At 57.6% G+C, this 23,634-nt stretch overlaps 2 protein-coding genes and 1 long non-coding RNA gene across 6 annotated transcripts; 1 reads left to right on the forward strand and 2 right to left on the reverse strand.

The window, feature by feature from the left end:
• Positions 1-1,803: 1,803 nt before the first annotated feature.
• On the reverse strand, positions 1,804-15,482 carry OSBPL7 (oxysterol binding protein like 7). Of its 4 annotated transcripts, none has more exons than XR_002975990.3 (23): positions 15,336-15,482; positions 13,869-14,023; positions 13,641-13,766; positions 13,375-13,428; positions 12,699-12,812; positions 12,280-12,375; positions 12,060-12,177; positions 11,315-11,418; positions 10,860-10,952; positions 10,646-10,778; positions 10,480-10,574; positions 10,250-10,345; positions 9,428-9,565; positions 8,778-8,874; positions 7,905-8,152; positions 7,565-7,702; positions 5,012-5,075; positions 4,827-4,905; positions 3,784-3,928; positions 3,522-3,666; positions 3,309-3,391; positions 2,979-3,101; positions 1,804-2,807 (listed from the first exon to the last, which is right to left on the reverse strand). XR_002975990.3 is itself a non-coding variant. In XM_024573232.3 (23 exons), the coding sequence occupies exons 2-23, from the start codon at positions 13,941-13,943 to the stop codon at positions 2,699-2,701; spliced, it is 2,514 nt and encodes an 837-aa protein (XP_024429000.2). In that variant the 5' UTR covers positions 13,944-14,023; positions 15,336-15,482; the 3' UTR covers positions 1,804-2,698. The 4 variants fall into 4 exon arrangements, 3 of the variants coding, with proteins under 3 accessions (XP_024429000.2, XP_024428999.2, XP_045038315.2); XM_024573232.3 differs by having other exon boundaries at positions 3,309-3,435; positions 9,428-9,562; XM_024573231.3 differs by having other exon boundaries at positions 3,309-3,435.
• On the forward strand, positions 14,754-23,199 carry LOC123477950 (uncharacterized). Its single transcript, XR_006653010.2, has 3 exons — positions 14,754-14,881; positions 21,074-21,208; positions 22,525-23,199. It is a non-coding gene; the product is annotated as an uncharacterized lncRNA (long non-coding RNA).
• Positions 17,101-23,630, reverse strand: MRPL10 (mitochondrial ribosomal protein L10). The gene is made up of 5 exons (XM_024573099.4): positions 23,536-23,630; positions 21,594-21,763; positions 19,231-19,395; positions 18,836-18,980; positions 17,101-18,013 (listed from the first exon to the last, which is right to left on the reverse strand). Exons 1-5 carry the CDS (start codon positions 23,585-23,587, stop codon positions 17,754-17,756), a joined length of 792 nt encoding a protein of 263 aa, XP_024428867.1. The 5' UTR covers positions 23,588-23,630; the 3' UTR covers positions 17,101-17,753.
• Positions 23,631-23,634: the final 4 nt, after the last annotated feature.

Consider the following 23,634-nt stretch of genomic DNA (forward strand, 5'->3'; position numbering starts at 1 on the left):
CGGCTGGTGAGCAGTCCTCCTGAGTGCCATTGGACTAGACCGAGACAGGCGCAGGAATGGGGCCCACCATTCCTGCCTCAGACTAGACTTGAGCATGTCCCCCTGCCCCCCCATAGCCACAGCCAGTGTCCCAGTGGCCGGGACGTGGTCACCACCCACCCAGAGCTGCGTCGGGCTCTTCACACTCTGTCAGCAATGACTCAGCCTGACCCAGTGGGGAGGGTTTTTACAAAGAGGCAGCCCTCCTGCCGGAAAGCCTGTCACCTGCAGGGGCCCCAGCGAGAGCAAAACCACCCTGACCATTTCCCGCTGTGAGGCGGTGCCTGGGCTGGGAGAGGCTGGCCTAGATGGCACCAGCCGCAGAGTGCTTGGTTCCTGTGAGCAGAGGTGTTGCTAGTCTGTCTCCATTTGAGAAATAACTTTGAAATTGGGTCTATTTGAAACTCTAATTCTTAAAATGTGTGGCAGCTGAACACAGACAGGCTGGTCTGTCAGGCTCTGTGTTGCTCTGAGTGGAAAGCGTGGGGGAGGAGGGCAGTGCATCTTGTTGTTGTTTAAGTATCCTGACGGTGCCCTGGCTGGGGTGGCTCAGTGGATTGAGTGCCCGCCTGTGAGTTGAAGGGTCTCCGGTTCGATTCCCAGTCAGGGCACAAGCCTGGGTTGTGGGCCAGGTCCCCAGTGGGAGGCACGCAAGAGGCAACCACACGTGGATGTTTCTGTCCCTCTCTTTCTCCCTCCCTTCCCCTGTCTAAAAATAAATAAATAAAACCTTTAAATAAATAAATATCCTGAATGTGCGCAGGCTCCGGCTTTTTTTGGGAGGGGTTGAGGTTATTTCTGGTATGTGGTGTCAAAGCAATTGTGTTCATTTTAACTTTAACACTCTCCAGAAACTGTGGCAGCGGGCCCACCACCCCTCCCCCAGGGCTGAGGAGGGGGTTGAAGACAAGGACTGGGATTGGAAAGGCTAAGGTAGCTCAGGGTCTCCCCTGTTCTTGCCAAACCCCAGGGAAGGCATGAGTTGGTCTTGAGACGTCCGTCAAAGCAGAGCAGGGCCTGGGACTGCTCTTGCACTAGGGCGGGGTCAGGGGCTAGGAGCAGGAGAGTGAATTTGGGAGCCTGGGCCACCCCACATGCAGCCTCCTCTAAGGTACACGAGCAGAAGTGTCAGAAGGCAGACACCTGACCAAGATCCTGCAGTTTTGACATAACAGCTGGGCTCAGCCTAGGTGCTGGGGTGCGGGGGGGAGACACTGCAGCTGGCCCTCTTCTCTAGCCCCTTGCAATCTCTTCCCCCCTCCCTCCCACCCTTCCTTGACCTATCACTAATCTGGGGCGGGGGGGGGGCAGGAGGTGGGAGGTGGAAGCCCAAACCTGACTGTGGATGCTGGGTGTGGGGGTCAGCACTCTGTGCCAGAGGCTGACAGGGACTACACAGTTTACTGCCTGGTTGAGGAGTTTGGATTTTCTCTAGGTACTTAGAAGCAATGGGTGTATTTGAAGCAAGTACAAGGTACCATTTTTCTCTTTCAAAATCTCACCCTGAGAGCCAGCATTGCCCTGGACATAACCGGGGGCTCCGAGGCCACGGCAATAATCTAGATAAGGGTTCATGGGGTCCAGCCAGGACCAGGCGCCGATGCAGGAAGGGCCAGAGCTGAGGGACACTTGAGGTAGCATGGGCAGGATGTGAGGTTTGAGGGAGAGAGGCATCAGCTTTCGAGCCCAGGCGAGTGCATAGCTGTAGGAAGGCCTCTGCTGAGCTCGAACGCATTGGGTTTAATGAACGGTCACAGGCCAAGGTTTGGGACAGTCTTTATTGGAGCTTGGAATGTCAGCGATTCACCCTGTCAGAGGCAGACTGTGTGAACATGAGCAGCAGCAGTGGCGGACACCCAGGTCCGGGCTACATTAGGGGTCCTGCTCGCCTGCAAGCAGTGCACGGGCACACGCGCACACACTCACTCTTCCACACAGACTGACACTCGCACGCGTGCTCACTCACTCCCGGCGGGTTGGAGGCCAGGCGCCCTGCCTGCCCAGTCTGCTCCCTGCCTCTCAGAGAGGCCTCATTTGCCCCCCGGGGTGGGGGGGGTCCTGAAGGAAGCCACGTGGGCCCAGGGCTGACGGAGCTGGAAGCTGCAGGTGTTTCGCAGTTTGGCAGAAGGGTATCCAGAAGGATGAGAGAGATGGCCAGAGACCGAGCAAAGGGAGCCCCGCTGGGCCAGGGCTCAGGGGAGATGCCGGACGGAGGAGGGATGGGTGGGAGGAAAGGCTATCTACTCTCCTTCACTCACCCCAACCGCACAGCACCAGCACGGGAAGCCTGGGGAATATCCAGTGTCCTAGGAAGGCACTGAAATGGGGAGCAGATCCTCGAGAGCCTGGAGTCTCCCCCAAGTACCCCAACAGGGAAGAAAGGGGGTGACAGAGCTAGAAGGGTCTTACATGCCGATTATGGGGACAATGAGACTGGGGAAGCACTAATCCTGCTTCTCACCCAGGATATGGGGTGGGCGATGGGCTGAGACGCAGCCCCTCTGGCCAGCAGAGGGGACAGGGTAGAGCAGGGCTGACCCTCTGGTCTCCAGGACAGTGAGCGGGGAGCCTGGCTTGGCCCATTTGTGCATCCGTGGTGGAGCTGCTGCGGGTGGAGGCAGGAGGGAGGAGCCAGAACCCCCTGCCCCTGGAGCCAGGGCTACCACAGCACGGCTCCATCCAGGTTCCCGTAGCCTGGCTCGGCCCGCAGCTGCCAGTACGTGTTGTTAGTCACCCACCACTCCTTCCCGCTGCCATCTGTCTGCCGCCTGGGGGAAGAGAGCCGGGGAATGAGAGGAGTGCACAGTCAGAGTTAAGGCCAGTGGGAGATGCTGCCTCCCAAAGCCAGACCCCCTGAAAGCAGGAAGAGGCCAAAGGGGAGGGGAGGGGAGGGGAGGGGAGCCTCCGTGGCAGAGACCCAGCGAGAGGGCAGAGAGGACCTGAAGAAGCGAGCCTGGTGGATGATATTGTTCTCCTCCATCACTTTGCGCCTGTCCCTCTGCAGCTGCTCAATCCTTCTCTTCTGGGCCTCCGCAGCCTGTATGTTGCCCTCCTCCAGGTACCTGAGCGTCCAGACTGCCATCAGCACAATGCTCTCCTCAGTGGCCCCCAAGTCCGAGGCCTCTGTCTCCTGCCCAGCTTGGCCCTGAACAGGCCCCACCTCCCTGAGGCAACTGAGGGAAGGAAGGACAAAGCCCTGACCCTACTTGGAATCCACCTGGGGGCGGGCAGAGCCTGTGGCTTCAGGGTGGCGCCTGGCTGGCACTGACCTCTGGTCCGGCCGGAGCCGTGTGTCCGTGGAGGGCAGCGACCGTTTCAGTTCCGCCGTCAGCTCGTTCAGCTCCAACGCAAACTGAGTGAAGCCGAAGTTTCGCTCGTAGTCTGGGGGCATCGAGTCTGGGGGCGAAGGCAGGGGCTGGGGCAGAGGGACTGGGCCATAGCTGCCTCCGTCCTGCCTAGCTCTCCCTGATCACCCCACTTACTGGGCTTCCAGATGCACTGACCACCAGGCAGGGGCCCCCGGAACAGCCCCTCGTTCCACTTCCCGAAGAGTCGGTGGAGGACGCGGCCACTCCGGCTGAACACGGCTCCTTGCACCTCGTGGATGCTGGAGCTCCAGTACTTGGCCTGGGGTGGGGGCAGGGACAGCCGGCTCAGGGAGCTGCCCCGTCCCCGACTCCCCCACTCCCCCACTGCCCCAGCGGGAGCTGCGGGGCAGGGCTGCGCAGGGTCAGCGGGGGCCACCTTGCAGAAGGTGATCTTGCAGTGGCAGGAGCTGTCCTTCGTGTTGCGGATGAGGACCTCCCCGTAGTGCTCGATCCAGCGCTGGCCACTCAGGATGTTGTGGATGCAGGACGTCACCTTGTTCCACTCGAAGTGGTCTCCAGACCTGCGAGGGGCAGCGCATGGGCGGGCAGCCGGCCCGCCCTGGGAACCGAGAGCCCCCCTGGGCTGGGAACCCCCGTCGCTCGGAGCAGGGTCTGTGGAAGAAGCCCTGGGCCCTGACTCTGGCTCTGCCCTGAAGGGCGATGTATTTATAAAGCAGAGCAGCCTCCCCGAAAATACCCAGGAACACATCCCCACTCACTCATAAGGCTCCTGAGGGCCTGAGCCGTGGGCAGAAAAACACAGACAGGGGCTGTGCCCTTGGGTGCCAGGGACAGCGATGGCTCTGCTCTGTGACCCTGTTTACCCCCCACTTCCACCGGTGTTACTCCTTACTCTTGTTTTACCTCAGAGCGAGCTCGGGGTTCTGAGGCACCAAGTCTTCTTGCCACTTGCACAACTCTGAAGTGGCAGGACCAGGAGTCCCGGCTGGGACTTCCGACCCCGAAGCCCGGGCTCGCCCCCACTACCCCCTCACTGGCCTCTGGCTAACTCCTGGACCCCGCTGGGCAAGCCCCTCTTCTCTGGCTGCAGCCCCCACCTATGAAATGAGCTGGATGAGGATGTTTCAAATGTGATTTGTGACCAGTTCTAAGATGAACTTAGATTTCGGCGGGGGGCGGGGGGAGTGCCTGTGTGGGAACGGGGGTGTGTGCACACTGGCTTGAAGTCTGAAATGCATTTCTTACTGGAAGTCATGGTCAAAAAAGTGTGAGAGCCACTGCATCAGATGACCTTGATGAGCCCTCCCAGCTCTACCCAGTTAGATGTCTCACCTTTCTCTATTGGAAATTGGTACAAATGTAGAGTCCAAGTGTACAGACACCGCCCCACCCCCAGCAGCTTCAGGCCAGACCTTTCTGTCCTGTCCCTCCCTGTCCCAGCCTAGGCCTGGCTCTCACCTGGGCAGGCTGACGTTCACTGTCCCCACAGGTACAATCTCCAGCGATTTCCCCCAGAACTTGTTCTTCCACTTCATGTCTGGAGTTGGGTCGGGGAGGGAGAGGGACAGCAGTGACAGGACCGGAGTCCGCTCCACCCCATCTGCCCTTAGCCCTCAGGTCCACCCCACAGGCCCCCTCCTCACCTTGCCAGAAAACGAAGTTCTCAGACTCTGCGTGGCACGCCGAGATTGGGGGGTGGTGGGAGACCTTGGTAAGCAAGGACATTCTCTTGAGGCTGCCCCCAAAGTCCCTTACCACCACCCCTAGTTCCCCTGTGACCCAGAGATCCGTTAGTTCCAGGTCTCTGTCCCTGTAACCCTTGGCCACCACCCAAATTTCATCGTTTTCTCCTGGTCCACAAGGTCCCTCCATTCTCCCTTCTCACGCACTCCCCTCTGGAGCAGTTCTTGCCACCGCCGTCTCTGGTGCCCTCCAGAACCCCTGCTCAAGCCTATAAAGGTCTCTAGCGGTGACAGGTGGGGACTCCACCGCGCCCTGCCTGAAAGTCCACCCTCCCAGGAGGACCCTCTTCCCTCACCTTCTTCTCCCCAAAGCTGCTATCACCCCGCAGCCTCCACACTACACTCTTGGAAAACCCTGACCTTGTGCTCCTGGGAACGGCTCCACCTGGGGAACCTTCAACTCCTGTGTCTCGAAGCCTGCCTCCCTTGCCTCTCTGCCCATTCCCTGCCACCCGGGGCTCCTGCCAAGACTCCTGGCTGTCAGCCGCCTTCCTACTCGGCGGAGACTCCTCCACCACTTCCAGCCCTCCCACCCAGCACCCTTGACAACTGGCTGCCACCACTGGCCACAGCTCCCAATACCGGGCTCCTTTGTGCTGCCCCCACTCCCTGCTCTCAGGAGTCCCCCACCCCGCTATGCAACCTAGATGGAGCACACACTGAGAAACTTATTCAAAATTGTGTCTACACCTGGGACCTCAGCATCCCCCAGAATCCTCTGAGGGCTGACACCCAAGCGGTCCCCTTCAAATCATACTCATCCCCCCCATAATCAGGGGGAGACCAGAGCTGGCAACTCCTCCCACTGTTTACAGGCTCCCACCCTGACCTGCTGCCAGCCCAGGGCCCCTCTCCTCCTCCACGCTGCCCCCCACCCCTTCCCAAAGGCCCCTCACTGCCCCGTCACGCCTCTCTCTGCACTGCAGCCCTCCCCTCTAGGGGTCTCTGTCTCTGAGCAGACAGGTCTCCTGTTTCTTCCACCTTAAATAGGCAGCAACCCTTCCAGTCACGCACGTGTGTGCTCGTGTGTGCACGAAACACACACTGGTGGCAGCCGTCCCGTGAGGGGACGGGGCGGGGGTCATTCTCTACTGTGCGCACTGTTGGGCTGTGAACATGTCACCGTGTTTTCAAAAGCATTTAAAATCTAAACAAACAAAAAAATAGCCTTGACCCTTTGTCTCCCCCTCTGGCTGCCACCTTCTTTCCCTCCTCTTTTCCCTCAGGGTAAAAACTTTTTTTTTTTTTGGAAATATCCTGCATTTCTCTCTCTCTCTTTCTTTTTCTTTTTTTACTTTCAATTTTTATGCTCACCATAATCCAGCCTTAGCCCACAGCCTTTGTCTGAAATCTCCCTCATCAGGAAGCTGGTGACACCCCCTAGTCCCGTGGCCCATCCGCCCTGCTTCCCCTCTCACCTCAGAGCTCCCCCACCTTCCCTGCCCACACTCCTCTCCGACGCTCTCTGGGGGCAGTCCAGGACTTTGCTCGCCATCCAAGTGGTAACTTCCCCATTTGTCGGCGCCCCCACAAGTGCTTTCTCGGGAGCTCCAGGCCCACGTGCCCGAGAGCCTACTGGACCAGGAGTCTCCCCAATTCAGTTACTTCCTTCACAGATGCTCCATCTTGCTAACTGGCACCACCCAACCCCCCCAATCCCAGAATTCCAGGCCACCCCAGACCTCGCCCTCTCACTGGCCACCTCCCCTACTCCTTTCTTGTAAGAACATTCTGCTGACCACGGAGTCGTGTCAAGGGCAGCACATAAATAGCTCTTGAATCCCCCGTCCACCCAATCCAGCTGCCACAGCCTAAGTGCAGGTCCTCACCAGCTCTTAGGGAAGGGACTGAAATGGCCTCCTAATGGCCTTCTGTGACCGCACACCACTGCCTGAGTGTTCCTCACAAAGGGCAACTCTGAGCATGCCACTCTACCGCTTACAACCCTCCAGTGACCCCCCATAGCCTCCAGGATTTGAAACAAACAAACCCTCCTTTCCTGCACCCCCTACAGGGCTCCTCGGGGCCTGGCCCTGCCTTGTCTTCGGCCCTGTCTCTAACCCTGTCCCAACATGCTCCATCCGTTCCTTTACACTGTCTGGAATATCCCATTCTACCTACCGTCTTGTACTCCTGCCAAGCTCCAACTCATCCTTCAAGAAGTAGCTCAAGATCACCCCCTAGTGCCTTCCCAGGGAGGAGCTGAATAACCTCCTACAAACTTCCACAATCCCAGCTCTAGAATACGGCACAGTAACTCCTTGTTTCAAGTCTGACTGCCCACAAAGTGGGGAGCTCCTTCGAGTAGAGCCCTCCGTACCTCCAGGGCCTGGCACTGAGCCATCTTCCCCGTGCCCTCTCCCATGCCCTCTCCCATGGCCTGGCCCTCTGGAGCTCAGGTGTTCCCCTGCCAGCCCGCCCATGAGGCCAGCCTGCTTCTTGCAGGGCCCGTACCTGCTCACTGATGAAGCGGAAGCCTCGGTCAGGCCGCTCACACTCGTAGGTCTCCCCCAGGACCGGGTTGAAGGGCTTGCAGCCCGCTCGGTGGTACGTGGAGGAATAGGCGGAGACAGCAAAGGCTGCGATGTACACCTGCAGGAGCAGGGGCAAGGAGAATGCCACTGGGGGTGGTGGGGCCCCAAGAAGGAGAATCCCCCCACTGCAAGCAAGGACTGGGGCCCTGGGCTGGAGCTTTGGCAGCAAGGCAACGGCCCGGCCAGGACGTCCTGGGAGGCAGCGTCCCGCAGTTGGAAGAGGCAGCCTGCGTGGGCCGAGGGTGGGTGGGGGCCAGTACCATGCGCTCGCAGGGGTCGCTGATGCGGCTGGCCTGGTCCAGCAGGCTGCTGTACTCCAGCTCCTCGCACAGCCGCTGCAGAGTGTTGAGTGGCTCGTTGAGCTGCACGGGCATCGACACCTTCGACAGGTCCTTGCCAATGTTGTTACGGAGTATGTTCCACAGGCTCACGTCAGCCCCGGGACCACTGGCTGCTGGCAGGCAGCGGCGACGGGGTGGGCCTGCGGATCTCCCTGCAACACACACCCCTGGGGTCCCCCGCAGCCGTCATCACTCTCTGGCATCCCGACGGGGCAGGCCTGCAGGCTGGCCCACAGCCCGGCTGCCTCCCACCCCAAGTCCCAGTCTCCACGCACTAATGGGCAGGACAGCTGGGAATCTAATTCTTGACAAGCTCCCAGGGGTGGGCAGCGGGAAAACCCTGTACCCTAGAAGCCCTTTGTGAGTCCCCACCCTTGCCTCCTGTTCCTTCCATAAACAGAAACCGATGTCAGGATGTGGATCATTCCGCCCATTTTATAGATGAGGAAACAGTCTCCAACAAGGAAAGTGACACGTTCAAAGCCACACTGCTACAAAGTGGCAAAGGGGGACCTCTTCCTTCTCCCCGTCTATCAGGCCCCATCTAACCCTTTTCAGAGGACTGGAATGGAGGCTGGCCCCAGGCCGGAGCCTGTCCCACCTGGAACATTCCATAGCTTACAGCTTGGCCTTCCTCACCTCCTGCGGTCATTTCTGTAGTTAGCATCCAAAGCCACCAGTCACCACAAGGGCTTGCCTTCCCAAGGGGTCTGGGCTATGGACACCAGCATTTTTCCGGCCACCTCCAGCCCTGCCCCCCTCCCCCCAACTGCCCAAACCCCTGGCTGGCACCTTTCTGACAGCGCTCAGTTCCCCTGAGGTCCAGCACCTCCTCGGACAGGCTGGTGGTGATTTCACTGGTGCATGACTCCTCCTCCTCCTCTGAGCCCTGGGCCGGGACAGATGACAGGCCGGGCAGACTGGGCCTCCCCCGGGCAGCTGGGCAGTGCCCAGGGCCTGGCAGGACTCTGCCCAGCTAGCCCTTTGGTGGGAAGGGGAAGAGAATATATTTGGGGAGATCTGAGCCCTTAAGATACTGCCCCGGAAGGCCTTGCATCACCTGCCACTTTGGGAGAGGGAGGGCCTGGCCCTTGGACTGGGGTAGGTGGGTGGGGGGTGGAGCTCAGGGACCTGGGGAGACGCAGAGGGAAGGGCAGTTGGGGATTACTAAGATTCAGGGGGGTAGGGTTCCAGGCAGCACTGGGTCTGAAATGGAGTCACAGGAAAATGGCTGGGGGGTGGGGAGCTGAGGCTTTAGCCCCAAAAGGGACAAAGCAGAGGTTTGTGATCAGGGCCACTCAAATCCAGCAGGTTGGACATGTCCCCAGAGACAGCAGCGGAGGTGATGAGAAAGGATTCGGGAATCCATAGATTCTAGTCTCTCTGAACCCCACCCCTATATTTGCAGGGTCCTCTTACTCCCAGCTTCCCGCCTCCCTCACCTCATTCTCAGAAGAGCTGGCGGAGAGAAGAACCTCACAGGCATCAAAGAACTCTGTGTGGGAATCCGCGAGGGACAGGACACTGCTCTGAGACAGCTGGGGGGTCAGCTCTCGCCCCTTCATGTACAGAGCTTCCTGCTGTGGAAGCAGGACGGACATCAGGCCAGGGCGCCAAGCCCGGAGTCGGGCCGGGCTCCCCCTGGCTGGCAGCCCCCTGGGGAGGAAGGCCTAAGCAGGACTGAGTCTAAAAGCTGTTGGGCAGGAGAAGATGCAGCCGGGGCCGATGTAGTGGCGTGAATGCCAGCCTGGGGGTAAGGAGACCCCGGTTTCACAATAACAGCTCACACTTCCTGGGCACTGACTCTGAGCCTGGCTCCGAGCCCTCTGTGGGTGTTAACTCAATCAGTCCTGACCCCCACGAGGTAGGTGCACTTATTACCCCCACTTTGCAGATGAGGACCCTGAGGCTCGGGGTCACAAAATTGGCTCCATGGAGTAGGGCCCTGGAGTCTTTGCTCGGAACCCCTGGGTCCCGCCTCAGCTGGTCCACAGTGTGAGGGCCTGGGCCCAACCAGGAGACTCTGAGCCTCAGTTTCCTCATCCATGAACTTGAGGGTAGGAACCACTGCCTTGCAGGCCTTGGAATTCAATGAAAGCCTCCAGCCTACTGTGAAGTAATGTGGCTGCTGCTGATGTTGGGTGGAAGAAGTCGGAGCTGGGATTTCTGGGCTGTCTGAGGTCTGAAAACCAACCATGCCTTCACTCCCACCGGGACAGAAGGCCCAGGAGGAAACGGTCCCCACAGCCCACCCTGGCTCCTACCTCCTCAGGGTTCAGGGAGCTAAAGGAGTCGGCCGTAGTGTCCGAGGAGACGGACAGCGAGTGGAGGCGCCTTGGGCCAGCTGAGGCCTCGGAGACCTGCAGGGGAAGGGTGAGGGGACAGGGCACCAGCAGGCTGAAACCCTCCCTTCTCTGCCACACCCCCTCCCGGCCCCCATCTGTTGTCACCCCCAGGCCTGTGGTCCTCAGGCCACCCTGTCGCCAAGCCTCACCCCCGTTCTGGACAGCTCGGAGCCCTGGTGTAGGTCCCTCAGTTGGTCACGTTCAGCGGTGAGGGCAGCCAAGACGCTGCTGAGCGAGCTGTGCACTGTGAGGGCAGGGGCATGAGACCCTCTGCCTCCCCCGCCCGCTCCGCGCCGCCCTCCTGCTCGCACTCACCCTTTTGGGCCAGGGCCCAGAAATTGCGCTGCAGGTGGGCATAGTCGGGGGGTGGCAGCCCACGGGGTCCCGAGTGGTCCCGGGATTCCAGGTATCGAGATAGGTTAGGAACAGAGCCATGGAGACGACCAACCTGTGGGCAAAGGACTGGTTGAAGGGCACAACCTCCTTCCGAGTGCCCCACCCCAGGGGCGGGGCCTACGCCCCACCTCACCCGTCCAATGGTGTCGTCCTTGGCAAAGCTCTGTGTGCACCACATGCGGCTGGTCCGTTTCCCCTTCTTGGGTCTCTCAGTCGTCACAGAGGCCTGGGAAGTCGGAAGGGTTTCACTCTCAGGGTGGAGAAAAGGGAGAGCGACCACCAAAGCCGGGAAAGAGGCAGATGACCAAGGAAGACAGCACAGAGACAAGTGACATCTCAAAGGAAGAAAACTGACACCCTGGCAGACAGGAGGAAGGGGTCCCCCTGAAGTGACAGAGAGGCAACCCTGAAGCACTCTGGACATAGGAGGAGGGGCGACTAGGCAGGTGTGTACCACTCCTGGAAACAGCGGTGACATACATGGGACTGGGGACTGTCCCAGGGAAGGGATGGGATGAAGGCAGCGAGCAGGAGCGGCACCCCTGGGCAGGAGCCCGCCCACCCCCCACCCCCAGCCCCGGGCCTCACCTGGTGCGTGGGGATCACGGGGGCTGAGGGGATCCGGTGCAGGGACTCCAGGCTCTGGAGCAGCCTGTGCAGTTCCTGGAGCTTCCCCTGGCACTCCGAGAGCTCTGCGGGAAGTGACAGAGGAGGTCCTCCCCACACTGGCCGAGCGCCCCAAAGTCTGTTCCCCAGCTCTCCATCCCCCTCCAAAGACGACACCCAGCAGCCAGGGAAACCCTGACACTGTCTCCCTCTCCAAGAACATGAGCCCAAAGCAGTTCCCAGTTCCCAGGTCCCAGGTCCTACCCTTGGTTTGGCCTCGCACTGGTGTCCCAGGAAATCAACGCCCCAGTCTCCACGGTTCCCACACCACATGTTACCTCTGCGGCCTTGTTCCTGCATCCTCGGGTGTGTGCCCTCCCCTCTCCCGGGCCAGCATCACAGCCCCGACTCCAGGAACCCAACTCCAGAGCACCCCTCCCGGGCACCATCCCTCCCTGGACTGGCATCTGGAACTCCTTCTCCGTGAGGCCTGGCCCCGTCTGTCCACACGCCCGGGCACAAGCCCTGCCCCCTCTGTAAGATGGACTCCTGGGACAGGGCCTGCAGGGCCCCGGCAGCTGGGCGGCCGAGGCCGAGGCTATCTCCCCCATCAGACTGGGGCTCCCTGAGGCAGGGACGGAGGTGACATTTTAACACGTTCTCCTGCTTTGGCTGCAGACGCCATCTAAACCTGACAGCGTGGGCCCTACCCGCCGGGGCGCCTCACCGTGGGAGCAGCGGTCTAGGCCATCGCTGCCCCTCAACCAAGAAGACACCTTCTCCCGAGGTCCAACTCCAGGTAGAGCTGAGGCACTAACTGCCGTGGGAAGCTGGGTGCCGGGAACCTGTGCGGTGGGTCAAGGGTCAGCAAGGATGGCTGGGTCTCACTGGTCCCTGAGGCCGCCATACCCAAATCCCCAGGTCTCCTGCCCCAGGGCCCATCTTACCTTCCGGTGAGTGTTGCTGGGCATGTCCAGGTGCGAGGCCAGGCGATGGGCACGCAGCTGGGCTACCCAGCTCTGGAACAGGTCCTGGGATTTGATCTGTAGAAGCATTTGTGAGGGCGCGGGACACATGGAAGGAGGGCTCCTCTCCAGGGGCAAGACGCCGGGGCCCTGGCCTCCAGGCAGGCAGGTTCTCTCCCTCAGGGTCCAGCTCACACAAGGGCCCCTTGCAGGGAGGGGGGCACAGCCCCCCCAGGTGTCTGAGCCCTTGGTTCTCTGTGTGTTCACCAGCAGGGGCAGTTTGCCATTGGCCACTGGACATGAGGGGAGCTCCCTTCCTGTCAAACTCAGGGACTGACTCCCAACCCCTGTCCCCCTCTCCCGTGTGCCCCAAGCCACCAGCTGGCTCCCAGGGATGTCACCTTGAGGTGGTAGATGTTGTCTTCAGTGTCAAGGTCAATGCGCTGGGCCTTTCTGTTGATGGACATGACAGAGAGTCGGACATCGATGGAGCCATGGAGCTTCCCCTTGGTGATCTGGGGTGGCGGGGGGTGGGGGAAAGGGGCTGGTTTTAGACCTCTGGGCCACAGAGCCATCATGTCCCTGCTGCAGGTTCACCCTCAGGCCCGTCACAGAATCAGCAGGGACCTCTGTGTCATCCACCTGTGTACAGAACTCAGACGCCATATTCTGAGCTCAAGGGAGTCACAGAGCAGGGAAATCTACCCCCACCCTTGGGGGTCTGCAGGCTGAGGAAGGAAGTGCCTGGGTTCTAGGCCTTTGGTTCCTTGCTCCCAGCACGAGACCGGGACAAGGAGGCAGATGACAAAGCTTCCCTGTCTTAGGCACTTTTGTGCCAGGCATTGTCCTGGGGGCCCTTACCAAGATGGCAATGACCCCACAAATAGGTGACCGCACTGTCCCCATCTTAGAGATGAGGGAGCTGAGGCCCAGGGAAGACGCTTGCCCAAGATCCCACCCCCAGGAGTGGCGCACTGGGATTCAGGCCCTGATCTGGGGGATTCCAGAAGCCCCCCGCCTGCCCAGGGCATTTTGGGGCCAGACCTCTCCCGCTACCCCCACCAGGCGCTGACTCACATCTTGCCGAGTAGTTGCATAGTGAAGGATCCCGTCCTCGAGCACGAAGTACCTCTGTGACGTTGCCCCGGAGGAGTAGGACCCAGTGGGCCAGGAGAAGAGGGTGTGGGGAGAGAGCAACCGTACTCAAGGACTGTTCTTCTCCTTCTTGACACACACGCGCGCGCGCACACACACCCAGCACTACCCAGCAGCCCCAGCACATCCCCATCCTGCCCTGAACCTGGCCCTGCCCTCAGCCCTGCCCTCGGCCCTGCCCAGCCTACCTTGTGCCAGCCCTTCAGAGGCCACTTCCTCTTCTTGAGTAGGTGGCCTTCCTGCCTCTCAGGCATGGTACCCTCCGCACCTCGCTGGCCCCGAGGCTCCTCCACCACCTCCCACAGCTCAGAGGCCTGCAGTCCAGGACAGAGTTGGGGCGGGTGGGGGGGTTGCAGCTGGTGAGGCCCCTTTGGGCCAAATGAAGCCCACCCACTGCCTGCTTCCTGCCCTCAGACCTGCTGAGCACTGCCGGGCTTTGCAGATGGAGTGCTCTCAGACAGCGAGGGAGGGCCCCTCTCCTGGAAGTCCATGGAGAAGGGAGCGGCCACTCCCTGCTGAGCACCCAGAGCAGGGTTGAAGGGGAAGGATGTCACCTTGTCCTGAGGGGGTCCTTGAAGCAAGAGAGAGACCTCATTAGCACAGACCCTGCTATTGCCTTCCCCACGTCCAATCTCTCCCGCACACTCTGAGATAAGAGTTCACTAACACATCTTCCGCTCACCTGTCCTGCCTCTCCTGAGTCTGTCCCTACCCCACCTTGGTTGGGCCTCCCTGCCTCCACCCTCCTGCAGCCGCAGTGTGCTCATTTACAGAGAAAACCACGAGAAGTCCACCCAGCCCCACCCTGAGCACACATTCCTGGGCTCCAGGAAACACTCGGTGTTTTCTCTGGAGGATTCCCTGGGGGTGATCAGAGGTGAGGCAGGGGAGTAAAGAAGGAGGCTCCAAAAAAGGGCCAGAGGAATTCAGAGACTAGGCAAGCAAGGCCTCAATCCAGCTCCTCTTCCTTCAAGACCCCTATACCCCCACTCATGGCTTGGAGACTCTTCTGCCATGACATGACCCCCCTGCAGAGCCCCCAACCTCTTCATCCCAACTCCCCACCAATGGGTCCCCATATCCCCTAGTTCTTGGGCTCCCATTTTCTGAGGCCTGAGACAGCCCCTGTTGCTCCCTGTGCCTACCCCCATCAACAGCCCCATAGGGTGCCTACCTTGGACCCACAGCCTCCCCCAAAGCCTCACCGTTCCCTATTTATCATCCCAGTCCTTGGGGCTTCTGAGAAGTACCGGCCACCCAGGGGACTGAGCCAAAGGAGACAATAGGGAAGGCGAGGAGGAGAAGAGGTGGCCGAGAGCATGCCAAGGTCTGCACAGGTCCCGCAACAGTGCCCACAGGCGCCCTTGGCACCTGCCCTGGCCATCCCAGCTCCACTGGGAGATCAACAATGCAGGAGGCTGTGTGTGTGGTGAGTGAGGAGGGAGGGGACTGGAGGGGCGAGGCTGGCCTGAGGCAGGGTAATAGCCTCAGATCTTCTGATGGAGCCTGTATGCACCTGAAGAGTTGAGGCCAGAGGGAACAAGGACACCGTGGAGCAGGGGTGGCTGGGAGGTGGGGAGAGAGGGGCCCATGCTACCAGAGACTGACCCAGGGCGTAAAACTCCTGTATTCAGCCATTGAAAGTTCCCAATCTCTCCCGGTGTTTGGGTATGCCCGTGCCCTTTTCCTGGCCCCGTGGGGTCTTGGCCTCTCACCGCTTGCAGCTGGAGGGGGAGGCTCTGTCACTAGAGGGTGTGGGGTCGAGATGAACCAGGTGGGTGCCCTGTCTCCACCTCCATTCCCGCCCCCTTCTCCGGAGGAACAGACCCAACAGCTTCAGGTGGCAGGAAGCCCTCTGGGGGAATGTCACCTCGGCCCCTTACCCCAGGGTCCATGGACACCAGTGCTCCTTGACCCGCACAGCCGCTCTGCCTCTGAGTCACCGTCTCTGAGTCGCCCGCTCCCTCCTCACTGAGCTGAGCACTGGCAGCAGCTGCTGCAGGAACCAGGAAGGAAGGAGACAGCGGAGCCTCCCCTCCAGCCGGATCTCCCCACCTTCCCCCTCCCCCGCTCCTCCTCCCGCCAAGCTCTGGGCAGCCGCTCAGCTCTGCCCCCCTGCTCCCCGGAGGACTCAGGGCTGAGCGACTCCCCAGCACTGAGGGGGCCTGGGACTCGGGGCAGGGTCCCCACCAGGCACAGTACCAAAGGGATCACGGAGGACTGGGGAGTTGCTAGCTTAAAGCCAGTGGTGATAAAGGGTTTTACCCAGACTAGTGTGGCCTTGACCCCAGTTAGTACCCAAGTCCATTTCCTTATTAACTCCTGCCTCTCGTTTTACATCTGAAAATAGATTGCAAAATTTGGAGCCAGCAAAGGTATCAGGTTGATGGGAAGGGATGGATGCCTCTTTTAGGTGGAGCCAAGAGCACAGTCAGCAGGGCATTCAAGGCACAAAACGGCCAGCAGGTGGCCCCCCCAGAGCCTGTCACCCGTCCCATGGGGTGGGGGGACCGAAAGCACCTATGCGGTAAGACAAACCCAGGTCCTGCACCAGGAACTGTTCTGGGGCAGGAACCAGCTGGCTGTAAAAGCGGGAGCCGACTTGTATACCCTCCCTTCCTGAGCACCTCTGCCCTCCTGCTGGAGTGCTGTGCTCACTTGCTCATTCTAATTAAAGCCAGCTCTTGACAAAGGTCTAAAACTTATGGAAATGAACGTGAAGCAGACTGATAGCTTTAAGTGCAGAGAAGCCTCCTTCTGGAAAGTAGGTTTATAATGGTGGGGTCTTAGGCCGCACCAGCAAGGGTGCAACGTGGGTGTCTTCTTTGATCCAGAAATGGTTTAGGGCACCTCCCTGATCCATTGGGTGCTCACATGGCCTTGGCTGACCCTTCAGGGTCTTACACACCTCTCAGGAGAAGCCTGCTCTCCACCATTTGGACCCTCTGCACTGCTGCAGCTACCCCAGGAGGGCGCTGTTAGCACCTGGCAGTTCTGGGAGCCAGGGACAGCACTGGACAGCACTGGGCAGCACCAGACCAGCTCTGGCACCCAGGAGCCACAAGGGCCTTTTAATTCATTTCACATTGACTGAGCATCCATGGGTACCCGGCACAGAGCTGCGCACTGTAGGCAGCTGGCGTGGGACCAGGCCGCCGAAAAGCTGCTGCGGATCACCACTGCTGGAGTGCACCTGTCCGGGTCCAGGGGCGCTGTGGCGCAGCTCCTAGGCCAGCGGAAGTGCTCGGCAGCCACTCCCCCCACATCACCTCCAGTGCGTGCTGCACGGACAAGGGTGGGCTTCTAGTTAAACATCCTCACTCCTTCATTAGGAACTTTTGTTCCCCAAGACTTGGATGAGACCTTCTACTTGAGAGTTCCCCAAACCCCTCGTGTATACAGAACCCTGGTTTTCCCCCAGCTCCTTTGCTCAGAACCACCTGGGACACGCTAGCTACTGGGCAAAGCTGGCAGCTGCCGTTGAAAAGACAGCAGGTAAGAGATCCCATCTGTGGGAGTAGGGATCGGGGGGTAATAGACTTGGACATGGGAAGAGGAAGGATTTCCTAATTGGAAGTGTGAGTCTGAGATGACCCTGAGGATAAGTCTATAGGGAGGATAAGCTTGTAAACAGCAAAACAGACCAAGTAAAATGAATTTTTTTAATCACAAAGCAGTGTTCCCAACTTTTCTACAACATGGCACACCCAAAGGGTGGAGAATTAACATCCAAGCCCAACTGGGACCTCAATGAGGAAGATCTAGTGTCGAAGTCCAGAGCACGGTCTTCAGAACAGAGGGCGCCTGGTTCAAGTCCCTGTTCTGCCACTTACCAACTGCGCGGCCTTGGGCAGGCTCTTTAACTTCTCTGCCTGAGAAATAAAAGAACTAATACTAGAAAGCGGTCAGCACACACTCCGGCAGGCAGGCTCTCCGCAGAAGCCATTCTAGCACAATTGTTCAGTCGGGCTACTCTGACAACGAGGGGACAGGCTGGGAGACATGTGTAAGAGACAGTGATCACGTGGCAGACGGCATTGTCCCCATCTGTTCAGTTCTCTGCCTTGAACCTGGAGAGCTGAAACTTCGCTCTTGTCCGGTCTCGAGTTGGAAAAACTAAGAACAAATACAGTGATTAAAAGTCTCCATCCTGAAATGAAATCCTTCTTCATCCGAAGAGGTCGCTGTCAGAAGTCAGGGAGTACATGCCACTCGCCACCCCAAGCTCTTCCACATCTCTGGAAGGACAGCACAGCCGTGGGGCAGAGTGCTTTACGGGCAGGCTGGGCCCAACAGGCTGGCTACGAGGAGTCTGGAACAGGGCTGGAAGGGTCAGGCGGGCCACCGGCTGGCATGCCCGTGTCCCCGTCACGTTGCTGTCTGACATACTGATCCAAGAGCGCAGTCAGTTGGAGGGGCTGGTGCTGAAGCAAGGAGTGGGTCTGGGCCACCAGGAGGGTGAGCCCTCCTACCAGCTCCCCCTGCACCAGTGCCAGGCTGGGGAGCTGGGAGTAGTTGATGAAGCCCTGCCTGCTGAGGATGGTGTCATCAACACAGCCACCTGGAAGGACACAGGGTCAGGTGGATGCCCCCAAAATGCCTTTCTTTTCCAAAAACAACATTCCGACCCTAGGAATTGTTCTCCATTGCCCTTTTCCACCGCCCAGCCCTCCCCCATCCGGTTCCCACTTGTGCCCCACCCCACTCCCACTCTGTCTGGGACTGATCCCCCCCCTTCTCTAGAAAATCCTTACATATATTATCCACCTGGCCCGACCCCCACTAAGTCACTGTTCCCAAAACTTTCTGGAAGAACCACGGAGTGGGGGGGGTGGGGTGTGTGTGTGTGTGTGTGTGTGTGTGTGTGTGTGTGTGTGTGTGTGGCAGGGGGTGGGGGAGGGAGGATTATAAACAAAGACGCCTGCCTCTTCCCACGGAGACCCACCGATTCAGTATTCTACATAGTAACGGTAGCTCCAGGAATTCTTAGCACCAGGCCAGTTTGGGAAACGTTGCTCCCCGTTCCTCGACACCCTTTACTTGGGCTATTTGTTTTAAGTATCTTCGTCTAAATGGGTTTTAGCACCTACCACCCCACTGCTAGACTCAAGGTGTCTGAACTTCCTCCCGAGGTAGGGGCCCCTCTGCCTTCCCTAACCTTCCCCCTGTGCAGAAGTGGTGCCAGCAGTGAGCCGACACTGGCGTTGGAAGACACAGGCAGCCCTCTACAAACTGTGCTGTGGACTCAGGCCCCATCTGTGAGAGGATGTCCTCTCCAAGGATGTCCATGGTTTCACTCACTCACGCCCAGCAGAGGGCACCAGGCTGCTGTGGCGCCCGCTCCCCTTCACCCCTCCCCCAACAGGCAGGGGAGCCTGCTCACCTAACAGGGGCAGGAAAGGCACACCCCTCAAGATTCGCACCATCTCCTTGACTTTGGGCTCTTCGCTGACCAGCAGCATGGTGTGCCCCACAAAGAGGGGCAGCAGGTTCTGGTACTTGGAATCCTCCAGGAAGGGCTTCAGGACCTGGAACAGCAGGAGAGAAAGACTAATTGGGGACGAGTGGCAGGGAGAGCCGCCCACCTCGGTCCCAGGCCACCTCCGGCTGAGGGTGCAACCAGAGGGTGTCCTCAGCCCAGAATGGCAGTTTAGGCACCAGACTAGAGCGCTGCCGGCGGAGGGGGAGTCAGAAGCGCCCTGTCCAAGGAGAGATGCCGGGGCCTGAGTTGGCGGGGCGGGGGTGTAGGCAGGGCCCATGCATAGAGTGGCGCCCTACCTGGTTAGGGAAGACCTTCATCAAAATATTGTGTTTCCGCAGTCGGTGTCGCATAAGCAGCTTGTCCTCCGCACTCAGAGCCACATTCTGACAGACAGCTATCATTCGGTTGTCTCGGAAAACCGCGGCTATCTCCCGGCGCAGGAGCCGGATGAGGCCTGTCTCCTGCAGTCAGGAAGGGGGGACCAAGGGGACATCAGCTGCCGCTTCTGCTCCAGAGACGGTGCTGGGCTTCCAGTGATGCCCAAATGTGGGGGAAGAGCAGGGCACCGGCGGGAGAGTCGGGCCCTCGACGCTGAGAGGCCCGTCCCTTCTCCTGCTCCGGCCTTTCGTTCCCACCAGATACTCGCAGCCACGAGAGCGCTGTTTTGCAAACCCCAGGACACCGAGTCCCCCCAGCCTGGTGACCAGTCTGACCCAGTCACCATTATTTGACAGTACCGTGATCAAAATTACTTCAGTTATCCCTCTAATACTGTACCCATGTTGACTTATTGAGCCAATTATAAATACAAGATAACTCTTTTGCAGCGTTAATTCAAAACAGAGGCATTTTCACAGGACAAGACAGTGTTTCACCAAGTTGAGAACTTGTGAAGCTGAGAATATATTCCGGCCCCACAAACACTGTGTAACAGATTTTTTTTTACCACAGCAATAATTCTACAATTTATTTGAACAGTAGAATACCTAAAGGTCGTGACGCTTTCTGCCGAATTCCATGAAAATATGAACACAAACAAGGTAAAATAAGGGAAGATACCCTACTGTGCTGAATGTGGGTTCTCGATCTGCCCTGTTGAATACAGCAGCCACTAGCCACATGCGGATTTATATTTAAGTTAATTAAAATGAAATACAGCGAAGAATCCAGACCCGCAGTCACACCAGCCTCACTACAAAGTGCGCAGCAGGCATGCACGGTTAGGGGCTACCACACTGGACAGTCGGAGGGAGAACATCACCCCAGAGAGTTCTGGCGCACGGTGCTGTTCTAGATTCTTTTGTAGTTACGAGGTAGCAGGAACCACTGGCCTACGGGGGAAAAAGTTGAGTGGGAAAACTCCATTCAACGACTTCACTGTTGTCTGAACCGGGGGCTATCGATCAGTTTTTCTGTCAGTCAGTTTGGGCAAAAGCTGAAGCCTGCTGAAAGCGCTCCAGACACTGAAAGGTGACTTGCCGAAGACTCTACAGGGCTCCTTTCCGATAGCTCTTTGCTTTCGGGGGGAGAACACCCAGATGGACGGGTCCTGTCTGACCATTAGTGCTTGAGGAATCTCTGCCGAATGACTCCAATTGCTTCTTGCATTAGTGTTTGACAACTGGCCTTAAACGCCACAAACAACAGTTGCTGCTCCCCTCCCTGCGCCCCAGCCTCTAGCAGGAGGGTCCGTAAGCAGCAGTAGCCGGCTAGAAACTAGAAGGTATCAGATACCACGATGACGGGAACCACCATGGAGTCGCGAACTCGCCACTGCTCTTTCTGTTCTTTTTTTTTTTCCTAAAGATGATTTTATTGATCCTTAAATAAGTTTTTTAAAATTTTTATTGTTATTCAATTACAGTTGTGTGCCTTTTCTCCCCATCCCTCCACCCCACCCCAGCTGAACCCACCTCCCTCCCCCACCTCCACCCTCCCCCTTGGTTTTGTCCATGTGTCCTTTATAGTAGTTCCTGTAATCCCCTCTCCTCACTGTCCCCTCCCCATTCCCCCCTTACTATTGTTAGATTGTTCTTAACTTCAATGTCTCTGGCTATATTTTGTTTCCTTTTTTCTTCTGTTGATTATGTTCCAGTTAAAGGTGAGATCATATGGTATTTGTCTTTCTGTTCTTTTTAGAAACAGAAAACCTCTCTCATTGCTCGGGGAACACATGGAAGCTTCAAGTCCTTCGAGATGGGACAGAGATACTCTCCCCAACTCCCCCGCCCCGCCAACTGAGATAGCTTCCCCACATATATTTTTGGAGACAAGGTAAGAATAAAGAAAATTCCAGAAGCCCATCCAATCCTCAGAGCCCAAAAAGCCAATGCCAAATCAAGTGCAGGTTTCATTTGAAAGTATCTGGACCAGCCCTGGCCAGGGAGCTCAGCTGGTGAGCATGTCATGAGAATCAGCCAATGACTGCATAAATAAGTGTGACAACACACTGACACTTCTCTCTCTCTCTCTCTCTCTCCCTTCCTCTCTTAAAAATCAATAGATAAAAGTTATTTGAGTATCTGGGCCATGGGGTCAAAGTGAGGAACTAGTGATGTGGATGACTGTGTTCTGGAATTTTACTTTACTACGGCCACAGATACAAGGTTACTTTAATCAGCATACCACCACCAAGTAACATGCTGCGTCTCCTTCTTACCTCCGGCAAAGGCCTGGGGGGAGGTGCCAGGCACCTAGGATTGACAGCAGGTTTGGGCGGGATATACTCAGTCACAGCCATCAGTTTCTGCCGCTGGTAGTGCATCACACGACGGTGGCGGGTAACAGCCTTGGAACCATGGCGGACGATCTGGAGGGTGGGCAGCCGGCCTGGGAGGGGAAATGGCAATATGGTGAGAGGCAGCCTCTCGGATGCCTTAGTCTGCCCCAGATGGAGAAAAAGCCCATTTCCTGGGCAGAGACAACCACAGCTCACAGAGTTAGACTGAGTGCAAGGGTGGGATGAAGAATTCCCTGCTGGAAACCCTGAGTCCCCAGGCCTTCGCTTCTAAGGGCTGACCTTAGTTACTTGGTCCTTTGAGGCCCCCATTGCTCCAGCGTTCCTTTAGGCACAGAGATGGAGAAAAAAGATAAGAACCAAAGAGAAAGTATTTTGAACACACTAAAAAAGGCAGGAGAGGGAGTATAAACTCTTAAATGGCCAAGAGTAAAGATGTTAAGAGTTAAAGATGATATTACTCAACTCTGCCACTGCATCATGAAAGCAATCATAAATCATACACGTGGCTGAGTCCCAATGAAGTTTTATGTATAAAACATGGTGACAAGTCCTGCCATAATTTTCCAACCTCTCATCTAAACCAGTGGTGCTCAAAGTGTGCCCCCACCCCCAACTCTAAGCAGCACTAGGGAACTTCTTAGAAATACCAGTTCTTAAGCCCTACCCTAGACCTGCTGACTCAGAAGCTCTGGGGTGGAGCCCCGCACTGCTTGAACCAGCCCTCCTGGTGGTGCTGATGCACAATGAGGTTTGAAAACCACTGCTCTGAAGCCTTCTCCCATGATTTGAAGGGGGCGCCCTTAGAGCTCCCCAAAATGAGTCTCCCTTTCCTCACTCATCTTGTTTGCAGGCATCACCTGGGGGCACCCCTCAGAAGATGGGGGAACTGCTCAAAAGTACTGAGGCAAAGTGACCCCGTCATCCTCAACAAAAGAGTGAAGACGAGAGCTTCCCACTTTCAACCCTCCCCAAGACTGGGACGGAATCGCAGGGAAAGGTTCACCTAGAAGTTGGCTGTAATGGTTAGAGAGCATGAAGAGTTTTGTGGTGAGAGGTTTCATCGCCCAGGGGCCCCCAAACCTAACTTAAGAACACAGGCTCTGGATCAGATGGAACCACATTTTAATCTTTTTTGGCTTTGACCATGACCAGTCCCTTGACTGGTCTGAACTTGAGTGTCTTCATCTGTGAAGAGGGAATGAAAATGCTTTCTTCATAGGGTACTTTAAAAGTTAAAGGAGATAATACATGTAAAAGCATTTATCACTGTACCTGGCCTATACTGTGTGCTCAAAATCATTCATTAAAAAAATACCTACTACATGCCTAATAATGTTAGGCCTTATAATGCTCCTGCCCTCACGGAGTTTCAATTCTAACAGAGACAAAGAGATGGAAAATTACAGACTGTGATGGGCTAAGGGGTCAATAAACAGGGTGCAAGTTACAAATTTAACAGGGGAGACCACCTTTGCAGAGGGTGGCAAGGGCAGGCCTAAGCTGAGTGCCAAGGTCGGGACGGGAGTGGTCTAGGCAAAGTAAACTGGAGGCAAACAAAACCTTGGTGGTGGGTTACAGAAACCCAAAGAAGGCGCCGGGGTTGGGGGGGGGGGGGTTGCTGGGGCGTAGACAGTAAATACTATGGTTATGGTTGACGCTGTTGCTGTGTTGCGATTATTACTAGTCTGGAGTCTCAGGGAATTAGACTGGGGTAGGACGCCAGCGATCTAGCTGGGGAGGCGGGTCATCGGGAGCTGTCTGGGGTTAGAGATTACAGGAGAGGACCAGTAGTAGAGAAGGGGAGACGAGGTTCGGAGAGCACCGGTCATAACGCGCCAAGAGGACCTGGGCCGCCCCTTACCCGCCTGGGGCAGGAGACCGCCTCGCAGAATCCCAGCCACCATCACAGCCATTGCCACCGTCGGAACGGACGAACGGACGGGAGCCGAGCGAAACGGAA

This window comes from Desmodus rotundus, chromosome 9 (genome assembly GCF_022682495.2).
Source record: "Desmodus rotundus isolate HL8 chromosome 9, HLdesRot8A.1, whole genome shotgun sequence".
Lineage (NCBI taxonomy): Eukaryota > Metazoa > Chordata > Mammalia > Chiroptera > Phyllostomidae > Desmodus > Desmodus rotundus.